The sequence below is a fragment of the Urocampus carinirostris genome, chromosome 2, assembly GCF_059441175.1.
Source record: "Urocampus carinirostris isolate Australia breed hairy pipefish chromosome 2, RoL_Ucar_1.0, whole genome shotgun sequence".
Lineage (NCBI taxonomy): Eukaryota > Metazoa > Chordata > Actinopteri > Syngnathiformes > Syngnathidae > Urocampus > Urocampus carinirostris.
This window is the reverse complement of record NC_142350.1, coordinates 56,009,820-56,027,331: the sequence shown is the minus strand read 5'-3', so window position 1 is coordinate 56,027,331 and position 17,512 is coordinate 56,009,820. Positions and strand designations below refer to the sequence as shown.

Sequence of the window (17,512 nt, the reverse complement as noted above, 5' to 3'; positions counted from 1 at the left end):
GTCCACGAGTGAAAGGATAGTGGGATTTTCAAAATTAAAGATAGGAAAATCCCTACACAAGTGAATACACCATTAGATCAGTATTAAGTAATTTGCTATACTCATGGGACATGGATTAGACAATCCACTCTTTGATGCCAATCACAGCCGGCCAAAAACGCCCCAGTTTGATATGCAAGTTAGCCCGACTGTTTCATAAGTGTGGGGCTAGCATGGCATCGGAATTAGGCAACAGATTTACAATATTTGGTTGTTTAATATCACATTCGGAGCGGACACTCCACAAACACATATACAATATTTCCCCCATAATCATACAACAAAGTCAAGCGATACCTGAATTTCAGCTCAGGCTTAATTAGGAGTAATACCTCCGTGTACACGTGAAAGTACTCATTTGTGTGTTATGCAAAGAAAAGCTTCCTTCCACTGTGTCAGCATCCGACAGCATATGTTCCCTCATTAAGCTGCATAACAGTCACAAGAAATGTGGGACGACCGGGGAACCAAATGAGCAGTGAAATGGTTTTCATTTGTATCACGTGTTTCCCAAGACAGTGTTTCTTAACTAGTAGGTCGGGACCCAAAAGTGGGTCACGGATCCGTTTTCAGTGGGTTGCTGGCCTTTGCCTTAGCAAAAATAATTCCAAGAAAAAAAACTAATTTGAGGGTCAATTACACTACTTAAAAGTAGATGGTCAGAATGATCTGCAAATGTCAGCTGACACTCTTCATTTCACACCACGGGAAAAAGACCAGGAAAGTTTGTTTATGCCTGTTGAGCATGGCCAAACGCAGATACAGCAAATAAGAAACGGCAATATAAAGTGGATGACATTACAAAAGTATGTGTGACTTGTGTGTATCATTCGGCCACTAGATGTCGCACGGAAAAGAATAAAAACTTCGGAGATTTAAAAGTGACCAAAAGCCATCATTTTTCTCTTTTTTTGCCCAGCTTATTACAACAAAAGAAAAAAGAAGAAAAAGAAACTAGTAAGAACAAAAAGAGAATAAGAACGAGAAACCTCAGAGGAGTAATAATAAAAAGAAAAAAAGAGGAGGAAAAAAAAGAAAAATAAGGTGAAAACAAATACAGTAAAACCCCAAAAGAAAAACGGCAAGATAAAAAATAGAAAAAAACTAAAAAATAAAGGAAAAAGGAGTAAAGGATTGCGGCACGGCGATTGAGTGGTTTGCGTGTCTGCGGCACAGTTCTGAGGTCATGGGATCAATTCCAGCGACCTGCCTTCCAAGTGCAGAGTATGCATGTTTTTGCACAGCTTTTTACAACAAAAGAAAAAAGAAGAAAAAGAAAATAGTAAGAACAAAAAGAGAATTAGAGAAGGAGAAACCTCAGAGGAGTAATAATAAAAAGAAAAAAAGAAAAGAGGAGGAAAAGAAAGAAAAATAAGGAGAAAACAAATACAATAGAGTTAAACCCCAAAAGAAAAACAGCAAGATAAAAAATAGAAAAAAAACTAAAAAAATAAAGGAAAAAGGAGCAAAGGATTGTGGCACGGCGGACTAGTGGTTTGCGTGTCTGCGGCACAGTTCTGAGGTCATGGGATCAAATCCAGCGACCTGCCTTCCAAGTGCGAAGTTTGCATGTTCTCCCTGTGCTTACGTAGGTTTCCTCCCACATTCCAAAAATATGCATGGTTAAGGTAATTGGCTGGTCCAAATTGTCCCTAGGTGTGAATGAGCGAGCAAATTGTCTGTCCTGTATGCCCTGCGACTGGCTGGAAACCAGTTCAGCGTGTCCCCTGCCCACTGCCCGAATATAGCTTAGATGGGCTCCAGCACCCCCACGACCCTACTGAGGACAAGCCGTGCAGATAATGGATGGATATAGTCAAGTATGAAAAGATAAGAAAAAAAAAACACAGAAAAAAGAAGTTAAGATAGGAAAAAGAGGGCAGAAACAAAAAAAAAGGGAAAATAAGATGGAAAAAAGAAGAAAATCAACAAAAAGGGGGAAAATAACAAGTTTTTGTGTACCCGATTTGATTTTATAATTAGTGTGCTGGGGTCCTCAAATAAGACCAATTGAAAACCACTGTCCTAAGACACATGTTCTCTACAAGGCATGATTAAGGTTAAGTATGCTATTATGTATAATCTCTTAAAAATATAAGTTGTAAATCTAAATATTTGTATTTCCTTATATGAACTTGAATAGTAGCGTTTATTCTAAATGTGTCACCAATTAATATGATGACATACATCCGAATTACTACTACATTATGGTCATTAACATTAGAAATCAGGATTTGTGCCTATGTGGCAAGAAAGCTCAATAAACGGATCTCTACCACATCCTAGTGGTGACAACTTTGTAATTGCAAGGCTGTGTGTTGCATGTCCTATAGCGGGGGTCTCAAACTCGTTTAGCGCGGGGGCCACACAGTGGAAAGAAAAAACATTCTTACGGGGTCCAGAATAGTAAATCAATGGCATAAAAAGGTGTGCCTTAGCTTGAGTGCTGGGGGTCTTTTCGGAGGCCCACAATTAAAAGATGATTCCAAATTGTAAGATTTAATTAAAAAAACTATGATTGAGGGTTTATTTTCCACACTATTGTTTCCTTCACTATGATTCAATTTCTTGTAGTCTTTATCAATTGTGTAACAAGAATACAAGTATGGATGTTAAGAGAGGACTGTATAAGAGTGTGATTGTGCAGACTGTGTTGTATGGTGCAGAGACTTGGAGCCTTGAACGCAGATTTGAGAATGAAATTAAATGTTTTAAGTGTTTGAGGAGTATGTTAGGAGTGACAAAATTGGAAAGATTGAGAAATGAAATTGTGAGAGACAGAACTGGAGTAGTAGTGGAACTGAGCAAGTGTGCCTCTGCATGGAAACGTGGGTATTCATATATTATTCAGCGACAGATTTGGGAAATTTGGTGCTGCTAAATAGGACCAGCTCGGTGGACTTGGCGGTAGGGCGCCTGTCCCAAGACTGGGAGGTTAGTGGTTCGAGTGCGTGTGCGTATATAACATTGTATTGCCATATTTTTTATTGCAATATTGTTAGGATGCAATTACATTTTAGGCCAGTCTCCAAGCATGACCATGTATATATTTTTGTCTATTTATTCTGACATTCTTTTAATCTTATTTTTCTCTTTTAAGTGTTTATTACGTATTTATTCTGGAGTGCCATGCTTAATCTGGCTTTAAGCAATGTTCTCTACATTGTTATTAATGACAATGAAGATAGTTGTAATTCTACATCCAATGGATTTTCCTTTTTTTTTGGTCAGTGAATTACCCTATTCTTACCATTTTCATTCGTTACTTTTAAAAGAGGATTAGGTGGACAGTTTTAGGTCAAATTAAGTCCAGTCATGTTTATTTGTATAGCCCTTAATCACAAAGAGTCTCAAAGGGCTGCACAGACCACAGATTATTGCAAACCAAAGACTATTATGACACCATCCATCACCTGATCTAAAACCTACATGAGGGCAAATAATGCACAGATATTGTCAACATAAAATATAGGTTATTCATATGCTATAGAATAGAAGTGTGTTTTAAGCTTAGATTTAAACATTTCCACTGAGGTTGCAGATCGAATCTCAGGGGGAAGAGCATTCCACAGCACGGGGCCCGAATGGAGAACGCTCTCGAACCTGCGGATATCTTCTTGGCTCTTGGGATCACTAGTAGACCAGCATTTTCAGAGCAAAGACTCCGGACCGGTACATAGGGGGAAATTAAATCTGAAAGATATGAGGGGGCAAGTCCATGCATGATTTTGTATATTACCAACAGAACCTTAAAATCACATCTTAAGCTAACAGTGAGCGAATGCAGGTTAGCTAAAATCAAGGTCATGTGATCAAACTTTCTTGTCCGAGTTAAAAGCCTCGCTGCAGCATTTTGTACCAGCTGAAGGCTCTTGATTTTGGACTCCGGGAGACCGGAGAGTGGTGCATTACAGTAATCGAGACGAGAGGTAACAAAAACATGAATTATAATCTCTGCATCCCACTGAGACAGTTTAGGGTGAATTTGTGCAATGTTGCGAAGATGGAAATAGCTGTTCTAGTAATATTCTTAACGTGTGTTTGAAAGGACAGATCGGGTCAAATATGACACCTAAATTTTTGACCGAGTCACTCTGGGTGATATTACATTTGTCAATGTTCGAAGCCGATTTTGACAATTCACGGCATTTAAATGGACTGATCACTAACATTTCGGTCTTTTCAGAGTTGAGGCGCAAGAAGTTGAGTGACAAGCATTCTTTTATCTCAGTGAGGCAGGCCTCCAAATTTTAATCATGTTTGTCATAGAAAGAGAAGGCCATTGTTCCAGTGTGACAACCGTATTTGACATACATGAATCCATTGTGATGGAGTGCAGTTGCACAGCACGACAAAACTTCCACCACAACCATAATTTATCCGCAGCAATTTATTGTCCGCAAAGCCCTACCACAGCAACCCTGAAGTGTGTACGCACGCACGTAGAAACACGATCGGGTGGCATGCTGTGTTGGCACAAACTCTCCTGCCCCTCATTAATCACAGCGTTGAGGTTTTGATGCCACAGCAGGAACAAAAGTGCTGTTCTAACGTGAACAGATGTACCAGAGTGCCACCATCAGCTTCGCCTTCGGGCCTGAGGCGGCGACCATTGATGCTGACGAGGACTTCATTAACAGTTTGGTAAATACGAAGGCTAAATGATGCAAACTGTTGCTCTGTGTGTGTAAAAAGGCATGTTTTCGTATCAGGGAGCTCATTTCAGTGAGCTTGCTCATATTTCTTATCTCCGTTTCCATGTGGCGGATTGCAAGAATTGCCGTACTTGTTTGTGAATAACGCGCACTTGTATAAAAAATACTAATCCGTAAAAAATGTTTTTCACTTGTTTTCATTTCTCGAATGAAGAAGAGGAGACATACGTTGTTGAATATGTGCGGCCATAAATAAAATGATTTAGTGACGTCAACTATGAACAGAACACCAGCATCAATTTCACATGTCATGGTTTAGCGCCTGCAGTCCTATCTTCTACGAAAGATGGCGGCATTTCCCCACTTTCCGGGCTCTTCCACTGTTTTTCCACTCCCTGGTCCAAGTGATTCCAATTAACTTTAGCCATCCTTTGCTACAGATACTCCGGTCTTACACTTCAGGTTGCTGGGTCGTCAATGTACTTTTCATGGCATTCCCCCTCCAAGACTACAAGCTCTTCATTTACAGACATTCTTTACAAAGTATTCAAGATATTCTTCTCACCATATTTTTCTAAAGACATTTGTCATCCAGACTATCTCCTCTAATTACTCAGGATTCACCTCCTCGGCAGTCCTGGACCATTCTTGTCAGTTAGTGAGTTTCACATTGTTATTAAAAAAAACGTCCCCTGTAAGGTTTTGATTGCATTCAGAATTTAAAAATCCTGGTGTCCTGCAGCTGGGTCTATCTGCCCTTGCCTATCATCCCAATGTATTCATTAAAGTCGGATTTATCATCAAAAACACCAAAAAGTAGATTACCTTATCTTGCTTTTATGTTTTTACCCTACTTTTATTACAGTGTGTATTTTATGTAGCACTATTTAAATACTTTATATCAACACGTTGTATTGGGTATTTATGTATTCAAGTCAGTCAAGTCATATTTATTTGTATAGCCCTTAATTACAAGCGTCTCAAAGGGCTGCACAGACCACAGATTATTGCAAACTATTATTACAGACTATTATGACACATTCTATTTCTTTTATTTTATTATTATCTTATTTTCAACAAAAGGATACTGCTGGAAGTGTGAATTTCCGTACAGAGATGAATAAAGTAATCGATCTATCTATCTATCTATCTATCGTTGATATCTTACTTTTTTGTCCATTGTCATATTCATGTCTGGTACCATGAATAAAAAAATGTAATAATGTGATAAAATATGTCTTTTTTATTATCATTTATAACCCTGTTGGGATCATTGATAGGTTCTAGCGCTCTTATCGCTGCGACCTGGATTCAATTCCCGTTGCATCCATTCATCAGAGAAACTTAGCGACTGATTCATTGCACAAACACAAGCTACAGCTGTAAATGTTCTGCATTTATATAGCGCTTTTCAAGTCAATGAAGACCTCCCAAAGCTTTACAATGTGCTTCACACTTTTCCCTTTTACACACGAACTGCAGCGTCAGCCATGCTATTGGGGGCATTAGAGATTCAGTGTCTTGCTGCACTTCGACACATAACATGGAGGAGCCGGGAATCGAACCTGCGACCTCTTGATCCCAAGCCGCCCCTGAATGAATTGGCTTGTGGGGTTGAAATAGCAATGGCATTTCATGTAAGCACATGAATTACATTTGGGAGTGACTGTCATGGCACAGTTAATAATCAAACCAATTATCTCTTTTATCAAAGCATTCATAGAGGTTTAGGTTTACAACCTAAATATTTTATTCTACATAGCCGTAATGTTCATAGGAGTGCAATGAGACAATTAGGGGGACCATGCTTGACAGATACTGCAATTACACTTTAAAGGGATAGGGTGTATAATTTTTTCCTCCTAGTGGTATAAAACAATTAATTAAAAGTATATATATTGATTTTAATAATAAGCAGAATTACCTATTATATCCAAGTGCGTTTTTTAAATACTCGTTGGTAGGGAAATCTGTATTTTTTTTAACATGATCTTGTGAAAAGGCAGGCCGGTGCGGTTTGGTCACTGAGTCTCGTAGTTTGTTCCCATGCCTTGTGCTTCATGCATTCGTTTTCGCTTAAACTTAACAATACAGCAAAATATAGCGGTCAAATACTACACTATGTCCCTCTAAGCCAGAAATGACAGTCGGTAGTAACCGGTCCAATCTGCGCATAAGAGTAGTATGAGAAAAATGAGTTGAAATGTTTCAAATAAAGAAACTGCAGTATTAAAAATGTACACTGGGTGTCGCACCCGAATAACATCTTGACACTAGTTGACACCGTTTGGGACGCGTGTCGTAGAAGTTTCAGAGAGATGAGGAAAATAACACTAGGAAGCACACTCATAATGTTGCATGAGATGATACAGATGGATACCGCTTCTGTGAAACATTAATTTTGGCATTATGATAATTATGATAATAATTGCAAACCTTTTCCCAAGATTCAGTTTTCTATATGATAGTGTGATGTGGACATAAATGGTTTTCTTCTTTTTCCAGAATTTATTATTTTTGGTCTTAAGTTTTTTAGCACGAGATTTATTAGTCTGGGTGCATGAAGGCTTTTTTCTCTTCTGCTGCCCCTGATGTAATAAGTCCCATTATAACACCACCAGGGGGCGTAATGCATTGAAAGAAAGCAACATCAACTACAGTATTCCTAGAGCTTTCCTTGCAGACCAGGAACAAAATAGCGTCTTCACAGAAAACATCAGTCCATTTGTGATCAATTCAATGCGCTCCTGGTTTGTTTTACCTGACACACCATGATGAAATCACAGGTAAGTATTGTCATTTCTGTGCTATTCACACACTTGCTCTGGACAGTTTCCAAAAGTGTCAAGGCACAATGCAGGTTGCCTTCCGTAGAGCCAAGTAGCCTGTTACGACATCCGTAGGGAGAAGGCGGATGTAGGAGAACTCCTCTGTGGAGGTGAAGCGAAGTTTGGTCTGTGGGTCGGTGTAATTTGCCTGAGGGAAGACATAACGGATTTAAGATTTAGCCCAAGTAAATAGTCCTTATTAGGGCTGCAACAACACATCGATTACCCAAAGTGTAGGCAACAAATGACCTCATCGATTCGTTGTGTCGCGCAATGTAATTCAATGCAAATACGAGAGTGCATTGAATTTCCTTTTGATCCAGAGACAAACATGTAGATTGTGCACTTTAGTTCGCTAGAGGGCGCTCCAAGACCATACTCTGATCCAAATGTATATATATATATATATATATATATATATATATATAGCACTTTTTAAACACAGAAATCCAACTTAAAGTGCTGTACAAAAAAAATTGAATGTACAATAAGATGACATAACAAGTTGCCTGCAAATCCAGGAATTCACTGGGGAGCCAAGGGGGGCGCCAGCCAGCAAAAGTTTGGGAACCATCGGTCTAAATGAACATAGGTTGTTTAATAAGCTTCCGTAAGAAGGATTATCTAGTGATTTACAGTCAAAACAGAGTCAGTTGGTGTGACACCTTGACGATAAACTGCAGTGGAAACTGTGCCCCATATATAATAATAATAATAATAATAATAATTTCCTTTGTATTGTCATTCTTTGTAACAATGTACATAGAACGAAATGTCGATATATATATATATATATATATATATATACTGTACTGAACACGAGTAGTAGTCAGTGTTGTTTCCACTTCGCAATGACACAGTAAATCATTTTGTAAGTCCCATTTTATCTCTGAGCCGGATGTACTCATGAAAAGAGCCCTATATGGCTCGCAAGCCATAGGTTCCCGACCCTTCTTGTAGAATATTTTGCTGTTTTGTGCACCATTTTTCTATCTATCCAAAACTTCAATAATTGAATAGAGGAGGAAAGGAAACATTTTTTAATCTGATTCAACGATAAATCAAAAAATAATAGACTGATTCATCCATTATAAAGAATACCGTTAATTGCAGCCTTAGTTCTTCTATGGCATGAAATGTACTCACCGGGAGTCCGGAAATGTCGGAGTATTTTTTGGACGGTTTCAAAGAGGGTGGAGCATCAATGTTGTAGTCTGGGAAAACAAAATGTCAAGAATGTGACAACTAAACTGTTTATAAGTTGTGATCATTGTATTTTCATATGGTTATTTGTAAGTGAGAGTCCTGTAAGAAATTGTAACAAAAAAGGGAGTATTTACTTAATCCTGTTTAAAACAAGGAGTGTCAAACTCATTTTAGCTTAGGGGTCACATGGTAGAAAAATCACTCTTACGGGAGCCAGACTAGTAGATTTTGGATAATGGAAAGATGAAGAGAAACACTGGATTAAATGAGAGAAACGAGGAGTTATTTAAAGAAGAATTTCAAAAGATGGAGTACAAAATGGAAAAAAATAAATCAAAAAAGGAGATCAAAGGTGTACAGAAAGAAATGACAGAAATCTGATTTTACATATTATATTGTTGTGGTAAGAAGAAGGATGGGAAAGGAAAACAATTCTTAGATGTTGTACAAATACTGTATAGATCATGATTTAAACAATGTGACCATTTTTAAATGCTTTTACGGTTTGTGTGATGATGCAAATTCATGTCAGATATAGTGCCTTGTTACAATAATTTTATTACATGATTTGATTAAGATGTAAAGTGTAGCTTGTCAGGGAGCTGTTTCCCGTTTCAGTCAGTCCTTATTTCCTTCCGTTTTGTTAATTGTTAATCAAATTTTTAATCCATTGGAAACATGTGTGATCAAGGAAAAAAGAAAAAGAAAAAGTTAAAATATTGGAATAAAAAGTCATTATCTTTAGAGCTGGGGATATTTCAGAAGTGGAAGTCGGGTGCAGGGCCTTCCCAGCACAGTTTGTATGGGACACATTGACAGCTTTGGGAATAAGTGGAACAATGATCCCGCCAGAGATAAAAATGATAATAAAAAAAGACATATTTCATCACATTATCACATGGTTGAAGGCTACAGTCACTTTTTGAGCGACTGCAAAGTTAGCACTGATTAGAAGTGTATGTAATAGTAGGAGGCTCAAATTTCAGTTACAATAAAGATTCAGGGTGTAAGATTCAATGTTTTTTTCTTTCTTTCACTAAGATTTAATGTGTTTTTGTATTGTGCATTTGTTTAAATAAAAAAGCAAAATAAAAATTGAATTCATTTTCAGTCCAATACTCTAGGAAAGCCATGCAAACGGAAAAGTATCCAAAAATAGCAAACAAACACCATTTGAGTGCAAACGATTAAAATGATTGAACAATTTAAAAGTATTTTCTGCTATTAATATGTTTTAAAAAAATGTTGACCTAAATTGGAAAACTTTGCTTTCAAATTTCATATCTATCATTAAAAAAAAGCTTCTTTAAACTTTTGCAGAGACACCCAGGTGTTATTTTTTTTAACTTTTACCTGATAATTTCCAATCACTGGGGATGAAAAACATAGTTCAGTGGCAAATGTAGCAGTTGAGAGTTACCTGTGGTGTTCTGCAGGGTTCAGTACTTGGCCCCCTTCTTTTCAGCATTTACATGCTTCCATTAGGTGATATTATTCGCAAGTCTCGTATCAGTTTTCATTGCAACGCAGATGACACTCAACTATATCTTCCGATGGAGGAGTCGGCCCCACTAAACTGTAGACATTTGGAAGCCTGCCTCACTGAGATAAAAGAATGGATGTCACTCAACTTCTTGCACCTTAACTCTGAAAAGACCGAGATGCGAGTTTGACCCTGATCTGTCCTTTCAAACACACGTCAAGAACAGCTTTTTTTCTATCTTTGCAACATAGCTAAAATTCGCCCTATGCGGTCTCAGTCGGATGCGGATTATAATTCATGCGTTTGTTACATCCCGTCTCGATTACTGAAATGCACTACTCTCCGGTCTCCCCAAGTCAGAGCTACAGTGGGTGGTTTGGAGCAGTGCGTGGATTTGGCGACATCTAATAGACATATTAAAAAATACAGGTCAGTGTTGCTCATTTTTCTCTTGTGCTTCTCACAGCATTGTGTCACTGGCCGGATTAAATCTGTTGGTGGGTCTGATCCCGCCCGTGGGCTATATGTTTGACACCCTTGGTCTAAAATCATGATGACAAGCGTCCACAAGTGTAACAATAAATTAAGAGAGTGATTTAATTACAATTTGGGTCATTAAGCTTCCAGGGTAGCGTCCGTTCCAAGACCATAATCTGTTTGAGATTCTTCCAGGTCCTGTTCTTTTTGCCAGCTGCCGCTCCGCCGATCCCGGAGTGCTGCCAAGATGGAGGAGAGAAAACATCAATGTTGTGAGCCACAAAAATCTTACGGGTTTTAAAGTGTAATCGACACTCGCTTACAACGAATGAGGGATCTTTAAATGGTGGCGGCTTGGCAGCGGATTCTGCGCTGGTGCTGCTGATGCTTGGCAAGGGCGTGCTCTCCACCGAGCCAGCCGTTTTCATGTCAGGGACGATTTCGATTGCTGGGAGCTGATTGAAATCGCAGTGTTTTGAATGTCAAGGAAGCAGCAACTGAAGGATCGTCACATGCAAGAACTTGCATTTTATCAAATAGAATAAAATACAATATGGCGGCAGCAGCAGATAGCATATCTTAGTACAGTGGTCCCCAAACCTTTTCTGTACCACAAACTGATCTAATATCAGACATTATTTTCACGGCCCGACACAATAATATACAGGACTGTCTCAAAAAATTAGAATATTGTGATAAAGTTCTTTATTTTCTGTAATGCAATTAAAAAAACAAAAATGTCATACATTCTGGATTAATTACACATCAACTGAACTATTTCAAGCCTTTTATTATTTGAATATTGCTGATTTTGGCTTACAGCTGAAAAAAACTCAAAAATCCTATCTCAAAATATTAGAATACTTCCTCAGACCAAGTAAAAAAATCATTTTATAACAGCAAAACTAAATCAAACATTTGAAAATGTCCATTGATGCACTCAGTACTTGGTTGGGAATCCTTTGCACGGATTACTGCATCAATCCGGCGTGGCATGGAGGCAATCAGCCTGTGGCATTGCTGAGGTGTTATTGATGCCCAGGATGCTTCGATAGCGGCCTTCAGCTCATTTGCATTTGTAGGTCTGGTGTCTTTCATCTTCTTCTTAACTATACCGCACAAATTCTCGATGGGGTTCAGGTCAGGGGAATTAGCAGGACTGGTGGTTTTGGCACTGTGGGCAGGTGCCAGATCATGCTGGAAAATGAAATCCTCATCTCCATAGAGCTTTTCAGCAGATGGAAGCATGTAGTGCTCTAAAATCTCTTGGTACACAGTTGCATTTACTCTGGACTTGATGAAACACAGTGGACCAACACCAGCAGCTGACATGGCTCCCCATACCATTGCTGACTGTGGGAACTTCACACTGGATTTCAAGCAACTTGGATTTTGCTCCTCTCCAGCCTTTCTCCAGACTCTGGCGCCTTGACTTCCAAATGAAATGCAAAACTTGCTTTCGTCTGAAAAGAGGACTTTGGACCACTCTGCAACTGTCCAGTGCTTCTTCTCCATAGCCCAAGTCAGACGCTTCTTCCGTTGTCTTGAGTTCAGAAGTGGCTTGACCATGGGAATACGGCTATTGTAGCCCATTTCCCGGACACGTCTGTGAACTGTGGCTTTTGATACCTGGACTCCAGCTTCAGCCCACTGTCTTTGAAGCTCCCCCAAATTCTGGAAGCGGCTCTTCTTCACAATTGTGTTAAGGCTGCGGTCATCTCTCTTGGTTGTGCAGCGTTTCCGGCCACATTTTTCCCTTCCAACAGACTTTTTGTGGATATGCTTTGAAACTGCACTCTGTGAACAACCTGTTCTTTGAGAAATTTATTTTTGTGTCTTACCCTCCTGATGGAGGGTATCAATGATGGTCCTCTGGACAGCAGTCAGATCAGCAGTCTTCCCCATACTTGTGATTTAGTTTACTGAACCAAGCTGAGTGTTTTTAAGGCTCAGGAAACCCTCGCAAGGTGTTTCGAGTTAATTAGATGATTCAGGTGATTAGTTGAATAGCCTACTTGTATACTTTTTCATGATATTCTAATATTTTGAGATAGGATTTTTGAGTTTTCTTAAGCTGTAAGCCAAATTCAGCAATATTCAAATAATAAAAGGCTTGAAATAGTTCAGTTGATGTGTAATGAATCCAGAATGTATGACATTTTTGTTTTTTTAATTGCATTACAGAAAATAAAGAACTTTATCACAATATTCTAATTTTCTGAGACAGTCCTGTAAATTGTGATAATAAGTCAAATCATGTTTGTATAACCCTTAATCACAAGGAATCTCAAAGAGCTGCACAGACCACGGACTATTATTACACCATCCCCAGATCTAAAACCTACATGAGGGCAAGGAAAAACTCAAAAACCTCAACATGAGGAAAATGAGGAAACCTTGAGAAGGGACCGCACGTGAGGTAATCACCCTTCCAGGATGATAACAAAAACAAAAAGGAAAAAAAATTTAAAAAAATAATGATAGGCCTAAACCTACTGTGCAATCATTGGACCGCTAGTGATGTAGATGACATAGGATAGGGCATTACATTTATCTCGTTTTCACACTTTTTTAGACACGGTTCCCTTAAATATCCATCCATCCATTATTTGCACCGCTTATCCTCAGGAGGGTTGCGGGGGTGCTGGAGCCCATCCCAGCTATCTTCGGGCAGTGGGCAGGGGATACCCTAAACTGGTTGCTAGCCAGTCGCAGGGCACACAGGGATAGACAATTTGCTCGCTCATTCACACCTAGGGACAATTTGGACCGGCCAATTAACCTAACATGCATGTTTTTGGAATGTGGGAGGAAATCGGAGTGCCCGGAGTAAACCCACACAAGCACGGGGAGAACATGCAAACTCCACACAGGAGGTTCGATCTCATGACCTCAGAACTGTGCTGCACAAACGCTAACCACTGCGCCGCCATGCTGCCCCATTGCCCTTTTATGTATATCACACCAAAACATATGACTGAGGAAACGACTTTGGTGAATCTGATGGTGAATCGGACTTTGTGATTATTAACACCTTTCTGGACGACTTGTGATTAATTGTTGTATTAATACTAATGTAGTGACATACACATATAAATACTGTACTCAGTCCCAATCTTGTCCATCGGATTTTTCAATATATAGAGCGCAGTTTCAAATTTCTGGTCATTTTTTTGTTGCGTCTTATAGTCCCGAAAGTATGGCTTTTTCTTGTCTGTCAGTGATCAGCACAGTAAATTTAATAATAAATATTCCTTGGTGTCAGTGAGTTGCAGCTATTGGGAAGAATACAATTTAGCTTACACTGCAAAAAAAAAAACATAAATAAATGAAAACATACTGAATGAGCAGATAAAAATAATAAATAAAAATGGCCCCCATGTTGCAGACCACAGCTTTAATAGACTTCACATTGCATTTGTCAACGTCGTGAAATTAAAAAAAAAATAGTGTGACAGAAAATAATTGTACAATAATAATTGTTTTGTTTTGTTTTTGTTTGTTTACCTGATTCTGCATGAGTTGTGTCATTATTAGCGGAGCTTTCTTCTTCTTGGTGGCCGCGCCGGGAGGCTGTCCGCCGGACACCGCCGGACTACTAGGACGCTTCTTCCCCCGCAGCGCAGCAGGGCCGGTGGCCAACTGATGGCTTTTGATCGTAATTGGAAGCTGGGACGCCATTGTCGCGGAACGGCCACCTTAAATGCGACGTTATAACCTGAGGATTAGCATTGGATTTAGCATTAGCCGACGAAAGCCGGACGCACGGGCACAACTCGGATGTTGATTTAATAAACTTCCGGGTAAGCACATGTGACTCAGACTAATATATATTTTTTAATTTACATAAAAATATGCTTTAAACAGCGTTTTTTTCTTTTAAATTTACTCTTCTGACAAGGGTAACATTAAAACAAGCATGAACAATAAACATAAATGGTATGTTGAAAATCGAAAAAGGAAAATAAATATTAATGCAAAAGGTTTAGGGCTTTCACAAACCGAAACTAATCTCTTGTATTTAAAGCTTTTAGATAATTTGAACATTTAATTTAAATAATTTACTGTTTTAATTCGTTATAAAATGTAAAGAAGATTGAAATGAAATGAAATGAAATGAAATGATATAAATCCTAATTATATATTATGGGTTTATTTCCCATAATTATAACAGATGAATGTTAGACATTATGCCATGTAACCTAAAGGGACAGTGTGTAATGTTGTGTAATGCCTCCTATTGGTACCAAAAAACTTTCATTCGTTGAAAAAAAAGATTTGAATATTAGGCAAAAACATATTAATTATTATCCCAATGTAATTTAAAAATAAAATCAGGTCGAGAATGTTGTATTTCTTTCACATCAAGGAATCCATTCTTATTAGTCCGTCATGTTTGTCTGACGTCTTTCTGCTTGATGGTGCATTGGTCTTCGTTTGCATTAGCCAACAATGCCATCTAGTGTTCAATTATTCCACACAAGGGCTTTTGATAAATAATTGGGGGTAGTACTGTATTTTGGTTGTTCACTTATTCTGCGTGATTACTATACGTGTAACTATATTTAATTTTTTTGCGTTATTTATATAATTATGAAATGAAATGAAATGATCTGCATTTTATATAGCGCTTTTCAAGTCAATGACTTCCCAAAGCGCTTTACAATGTGCTCCACATTTCCCAATAGCGGCCTTGCAGCCATGTAAGGCGCTAACCTGCTTATTGGGGGTATTAGGGGTTCAGTGTCTTACCCAAGGACACTTCGACATGTAACACGGACGAGTCGGGATTCGAACTGGGATCCCTTGATCCTAAGACGAGCGCTCTACCTCCTGAGCTACTGCCGCCCCCCAAAATTAGGATTTATATCATATCATTAATTTTCCACATCTTGTAGAGCCCATTGAAAACTATTAAAATGGTCTTATATAAACATTAGTAATACATTGGAATTGTTTTAAAGGTTTTTAAATGGAACAGAATAGAATACAATAGAATAGATTGGCTGGCAACTAGTTCAGGGTGTCCCCTGCCCACTGCCCGGAGATGGTTGGGATGGGCTCCAGCCCCCCCGCGACCCTAATAAGGATAAGCGGTACAGCTGATGAGATGAGAGATGAGAATAGAATAGAAGTTAACGCGTGTGCGGCACAGTTCTGAGGTCATGAGATCGAACCTCCTGTGTGGAGTTTGTATGTTCTCCCCGTGCTTGCGTAGGTTTCCTCCAGGCACTCCGATTTCCTCCGACATTCCAAAAACATGCATGTCAGGTTAATTGCCCGGTCATATTGTCCCTAGGTGTGAATGAGCGAGTAAGTTGTCTGTCCCTGTGTTCCCCGCAACTGGTTGGCAACCAGTTCAGGGTGTCCACTGCCCACTGCCCGAAGATAGCTGGGATGGGCTCCAGCACCCCCGCGACCCTGCTAAGGATAAGCGGTGCAGATAATAGATGGATGGATGGAGAATAGAATAGAACGGAACACAACAGAATAGAATAGAATAGAATAGAACAGAATAGAATAAAATAGTCTTTTTTGCCATTGGTAACAACAAAGAGATGATTGCTTGCAACTAAATTAGATAAACAGCTTTATGCTATAAAGACTTGAAAAAGAATGTAATTATAAATTGCATCATAACAATAGTCCAATGAAAAGCACCAATAAAATATCCACATGAGTCAATAAATAAGGAATGAATACCCATATTTTACTACAATGGTTTAGCGTGCTGGTTTAGGGTGGTGATGGCCCTGGGGAAGAATGCCAACAGTCCTCACATCAGAAACTAAGTCCTTTGATGTATTTATTTTCCACCCTCTTATTTTAAAGATTATCAGGCCAAAGACTTGGGATTTTTTTCTGTAACATTTGAATTGACGTAATGAAAAAATTTAAACAACATAGATGTCAAAAACCGGAACAGGAGGAGAACCCAAATGCGTGACGTTTCTCACACAAGCTTTTATTTTACAGGAAATGGGGCAGTCATGCACGTTAGCCCAAACACCAGTGATCCGGCGATCCTTGGGCGGAAGAAGTGAGGCAGCAGTCGGGCGTGGAATGACATGAAACCAGAGGGCGACAAGATCGATACCAATTGCACAAGCAGATACGGGACTGATGGGGTCGATACCAAACAGGACGGGACAGACAGGATTGATATCAAAACTGGATATCGAAATTAAACAGGACAAACTACACGGGGACAAAACTGGAGATCGATAATAAACAGGACAAAAATAGAGGGGAACGATACCGGACATGAAACACAGGCAGGAAACCGGACAGAGTCAAAACCCACGTCTTGCGGGGCTGAGGTTCCTTGACGGACTGACCAAGGGAGAGTGACAGCACTGAGCTTAAATAGAAGGGAAGCCAGTCTGTCAACGAGCCGCAGCTGGCGCCACACGGGCGGGGCCAATTGGACGCCATGGCAACCGTGGCAATACATAGTTATTATAATATGCATAATCCTATTTTAAGTGTAATCTTACAAACTCTCTGATCAAGCTAGTTTTTACTTGGCTTCCCATAAACTATATATCACATTTAACATCATTTGTATGATTGTTTAAGCAGGTCCAATGGGTGTGGTACAACAAAGTAGAGGACTTTTTTGTTGACCTATAAAACATTAAACAAAAGCAAACTTTAAGGCAAACTTAAACAAGCCATACCTGTCAAGGCAGCTTTGCAGGATTCAATTGCCTCCAGTAACACTGTGATTGGCTGGAGTGGGACGCTAAGCTTCAGAGTTGGTTATACGTCGGCCCTCTCTTGTCAAACTGACAGCGTTTCACAAAAACACCTTAGATCAGAAG

General features: G+C 39.2%; 1 protein-coding gene across 1 annotated transcript; it reads right to left on the bottom strand.

Moving 5' to 3' along the window:
• Positions 1–7,418: 7,418 nt before the first annotated feature.
• Positions 7,419–14,468, bottom strand: ino80c (INO80 complex subunit C). Its single transcript, XM_088327225.1, has 5 exons — positions 14,196–14,468; positions 11,012–11,143; positions 10,816–10,927; positions 8,669–8,736; positions 7,419–7,670 (listed from the first exon to the last, which is right to left on the bottom strand). Exons 1-5 carry the CDS (start codon positions 14,367–14,369, stop codon positions 7,539–7,541), a joined length of 618 nt encoding a protein of 205 aa, XP_088183351.1. The 5' UTR covers positions 14,370–14,468; the 3' UTR covers positions 7,419–7,538.
• Between the last annotated feature and the right edge of the window lie 3,044 nt (positions 14,469–17,512).